The sequence below is a fragment of the Frankliniella occidentalis genome, unplaced genomic scaffold (assembly GCF_000697945.3).
Source record: "Frankliniella occidentalis isolate FOCC.00 unplaced genomic scaffold, Focc_3.1 Scaffold39, whole genome shotgun sequence".
Classification (NCBI taxonomy): Eukaryota; Metazoa; Arthropoda; class Insecta; order Thysanoptera; family Thripidae; genus Frankliniella; species Frankliniella occidentalis.
Window position 1 is genome coordinate 1115607 of NW_026267169.1, and position 4691 is coordinate 1120297.

Here is a 4691-nt window from a genome sequence, read left to right on the forward strand (position 1 = left end):
GGGGGGGGGACCAGAGCCCCCGTGACCCAGAGAGCGCCGCGCCCTCCTGTGTGAGACATGCCGACGACGGGGGACGCGGCGCGGGATCACACACGGGCGACAAAAACAGTCCCGAAATAAAAGACAGAAACGTTTCGAGGAATGAAGAGAACAAGCCGAAACTAGGTTATGTCCTCCATGCGAGTGTAATCACGAATCCTTCCGCCCGGGCGGGGCGGGGCCGGGCCAGGAAACGCGCCGTTGTTGTGGGGCACGGCCGGCGCGCGGGGCCTTTCCGACGGCTCATCGTAAATGAATTATCTCGACTCACCTACCCGCCCCCACCCCGTGCGCCTGCTGGGCCACCTGGGCCACCTGCAGGTGTGTGACCGAGTTCCACGACGTTGCGCATCGGATAGGATATAGGTTGCCCCCGTTTATAGTGTCGGAATATTGCCTGATGGCGACTTTTTTTGATTATCTGCGAAGGATGTGCTATTGAATTTGAAATTTATGGTCGTTGCCTGTAGTGACCGTCATTAATCCAGATGGTTTTACTAACACTTTTGCAAGGGTATGGTCCGCACTCACCCCTGCCAGTCCGTACCACCCCGCGCCCCCTGTGCCCCCGCGTCCCCGGAGGGGGCCGCCTGCCCCCGCATGCGAGGGGTCGCGGTGCGGACGGGGCTGCTGTTGGCCTTAGGGAGGGCAGGGCGCTATGAATGGCAGATGACGACAGGGGCGCGGGAGGGGGCCGGGCGGGCGGCGACCTACTCCAGCCGAGTGGAGAGCCGCGCGACGTCTGGCGTGCCGGCCGAGCGACCCATCACCGAGGCACAAAAGGGTTGACGTGCAAGGGGGACGGATGAAAAAACAAGAATAATATTGTTGTATAGTCGGCAGGACCCGTTATCGATATAGAGTGATGAAGAGCGGCGCCGCCGTCGACCGTGCGTCCGCCCGTCCTCTGGTCCTCTTTATCGATTTTTTTCCCCATCGCAATTTTTTTTTTTTTCACGGGTGGAGGACGAGTCGGAGCAGCTAACGCAGGAAGGGCTGCGGGCGATATGGGCAGGAACAGCACGGCTGGGCTGAGCCGGCCCGGCCCGGCCCGCGGACCTACTGACTCGACTCCCACGGCCGACCTATGGGACCGCCGCGCCAGGCCCGGCCCGGCCCCGTACCGTGCTGCCGATCCGCCTAAAGGTTTACTAGCGCTGGGACCCGGCCGCGCTGCTGGGACCCGGCTGGGGCCAGCCTCGGGGACAAACACGACGCGGGATCTAGACCACTCTCACTCCGCCCGGCTCTCGCGCCCGCCCCCGCGCCGCGCCCGCGGAAGCTTTCGCGCTTTCGCCGCACCAGCCGTCGAGCCGAGCCGAGCCGGCGGTGGGCTGAGTGGAGCTCTTAAACCTCCCGTCGTCGCCGCAGCGCGAGCCTTTTGTGTTTGGTGATTAATTAAAGTGGGCCACGCGGCCATAGTGGTCTGCGTGCGCTCGATGACAGGTTGCGCGCCTCCCTGGGGGACTCGAGGGACGCCGGCCGCCGGGCTGTTGTCAACCTGCGGACGGGACGGGAGCAGTGTCCGGTCGGACCATGTCAGGCCTGCCGTCCATGCCCGAGGCCCACCAGGTCACGCCGTGACCTTTCGCTGAGAACGCCCCACCCGGCCCCGCCGCCCTTGCCCGCCCCGTCTTCATTGTTGCCGTGCCCGTCGAGCGCCTATCCGTCTGCGCGCCCGCCCCCGCCCGCCGCCCGCCCACGGCACGCCGGGCGGACGTCTTCTTTCTCTCCGGAGGCGACTCGGCGCGGCGTCCTCAAGGGCATGTCGCGGCCTCGGCGGCGTCCCCCTCGTGTCGTGTCGTGTGCGTCGTCGTCGTCGTCGTCGTCGTGCTCGTCCCCTTGTACTCACCGTGGACTCGTAGAGCTTCTGCAGCTCGTCGTACAGCCACATCTCGACGGCGAGCCTCTTCCGGATGAGCGCCATCTGGTGCGAGCCGTACTTGGCCGTGAGGAACTTCTCCCTCCTCTCCTTGACCTCCACCTTCTCGGTGAAGTTGACGTGCAGGCCGTGCTTGGCCGGCGAGCGCTCCGGCCGCGACCGGCTGTCCATGGCGCCGCCCATGGCGCCCGCGCTGAGCAGCGGCGAGGGCGCGGGCGAGCCGTGGGAGCCCGCCAGCGACCCGGCGATGCCGCACTCCATGTGGGGATGCAGCTGCTGCAGCGGCTGCGGCTGCACCGGCAGGGGAGGCTGCGGCTTCTTCTGCAACAGAGAGACACGGCGCAGCTGTAGAGGAGTGCGTCATCGACACGTGTGGCAGAAGGGGAGCACACAAAGGAGGCCGTCAGTCTACATACTCTCCTCGCCCTCGCGCGGACGACAAATCTCTCAAGTATTGGTAAAGGAGTGACTTTTCTCCACCCAGCCCGTTTCCCCCGTCGCGGACGTTGTTTGCGTTCTTTTTTCTTTCTTTCCTTTCTTTCCCCCGGGAGGGGAGGCGCGGCCGCCCCGTCAGAGAGGGCTCGCGCAGGCCGTGACGCCACCGCGACGGCCAGGGCCAGGCCTGGCGCGGCGGTCTGTCGGACGCTGACTGTCAGCCGCAGACGCGAGCCTGACAGGTGCCGATCCCGACGCGTTCAGTCAGCCGCGGTCCAGCTGGCGCCGCTCAGCCTGGCGGGGTGGGGTGAAGGGAGGGGAGGTGGGGGATAGGGTTGGAAAATGTTGCCCAATCATAATAGGCCGCAATAGGACACCCCGGTGCAGCGTTGGGGCGTGGGCTTTTTAATTAAGGCCCCCTGCCGCTGCCAGACCCAGCACACGATGGTGCATCGGTGTGAAATGACAGCAGAGGCAGATTATTTGCGCGCTGTCTCCCTCACTCACACTCTCTCTCACACACACGTACACACACAGACACAGAGGGGAGTGGGGTCTTAACATTACTTTCAGCGCGGGCCGCATAGCAGCGGCGGCCGGCGTCGGCGGGCCAGGCGGAGCGCGAAACGCCAAAGCATTTGGCGGGACAAAAGAGGCGGGAGGAGGGGAAGAAAGAAATTGCGTAGGAGAAGCGCCTTGCAAATCGGCAGGCCGCTTTAACGCAGACTCATTAGAGGTCGTTTGTTACGACGGCGAGAGTGAGAGAGCGCAGCAGCAGTGTGACAGTGACAGTGCATGGCAGCCGTAAGTAACTCTCATACACCCACGTGGTTGGTGTGTGAGTTCCGTTTGCATTTTAAAACCACCACCTTTCAATGGCAAAGCAGGCTCCTACTATCGAGGGAGTCGCCTCAAATCCGAGCATCACGTTGTTGTAGGCGCGCTCCCTTTTTATTTTATTTTTTTCATGAATACATTTTTGTTTATGGCGCCCCGCGGGCTTATTGGTCCAGCGCGCGCCCCACGCCCCGAGGCTGTCGGGAGGCTGCGGCGTTACTCCCCCGCTCTAAATTTGTCCTCCGCGCTCGCCCGCCCGCCCCGCCGCCGACCCTTTGGATCCTTTCGATTTCTCGGCCGCTGCGTTCACCCCCCGCTTATCTCCCTATCGCCCCCCCCCTCTCAGTCCCAACTTGGCTGAGCGATTGGAGAGAGAGAGAGAGGGGGGGGGGGGGCTGACAGAGAGAGAGAAGAGACAGCGTGCGTGGTTCGGGTCGTGGTCACTGTCACTGCCGCCCAGCTGTCCAGTGTACTGTCCACACAGCCTCTCCCATCCCATAGCGGACCATGCGAGGGAAACAAACAAACAGACGAACGAATGGACGGATAATGATCGCAGCCACATCCACATGGCCTGCGCCTGGCCTGGGCTCGCGGTGCCCCCGGCACGGAACGGAGAGCAGGGGGGGGGGGGGCACAGGCGAGCAGTGAGCGAGTGCAGCCCGAACTTTTCAAGGGGGAAATAATATATTTCCGACCGGCCTTTCTGGCTATCGTGTGGGGGGCGGTATGTTCCCCGTTCCACGAAAGCGTTGCTGCCGCTGCTCGCTCCCCCCGTCGGCTTCTGCTGCCTCACGGGGGATGGAGAGCGGGCAAGTTTTGCCGGCCGTTCCGCGTTTCCCTCCCGCGAGAGGCTCATCTCCCCTCGCTCTCCCACGCCCGCCGAGGCGCGAGCACTGCGACGAGGAGGAGGAGGAGGAGGAAAGGCTAAAGGCTTCGTGACTTGGGGGAGGCGGTCGCGACCCTGGGGACTCTGGTCGAGGCTACGGCGCAAAGGCTTGCGCGTGTCTACTTTATGCAACTGTTTCCGGTAGCGCGCCTTCCCGGCCCGCCCCGCCACGCCACGCCCCGCCACGCCCAGCCTCAACAAAACAAACCTTCGGGCCGCCGTGCCGCCCCCTCGCCTTTGGGGCGCGGCTCACACCTCAGGCGGGCCCCTGCTGCTGCCTGACGCCGCGCCGCCCCCCGACCGCGGCAGATGGTCATGTTTACAGTTTGGGGCTCCACGACAGGCAGCCATACGTTCGATACCAGGAAAAACGGGGCGCGCGCGCGCGTCACTGTGTGCGGTGTGCTCTGTGAGCCGATCCATCACGTGCTGCTGCTGCCGCGACTCAAGGCGGCAGGTCGGGCTTGTCGTGTCCCCCGCGGCCGACCCCCGGAGCAAGAGACGGAATCCATCTCGATAAAGCCGTCGTCTACCCGGCAGCAAAGGCGAGCGCGCGTCGATCATAAGCAGAGTAGGGGAGAGGATTGCAATCCCGGGCCTGTATAACTC

General features: G+C 64.2%; 1 protein-coding gene across 1 annotated transcript in view; it reads right to left on the minus strand.

Annotated features, from left to right (window-relative positions):
- Positions 1-4691, minus strand: part of LOC113213042 (transcription factor MafB) — an 85221-nt gene that overhangs the window by 11402 nt on the left and 69128 nt on the right. The window contains exon 2 of the mRNA XM_026431964.2: positions 1892-2242. Coding sequence (XP_026287749.2) covers positions 1892-2242 — 351 coding nt within the window. The remainder of the gene's footprint in view (positions 1-1891; positions 2243-4691) is intronic.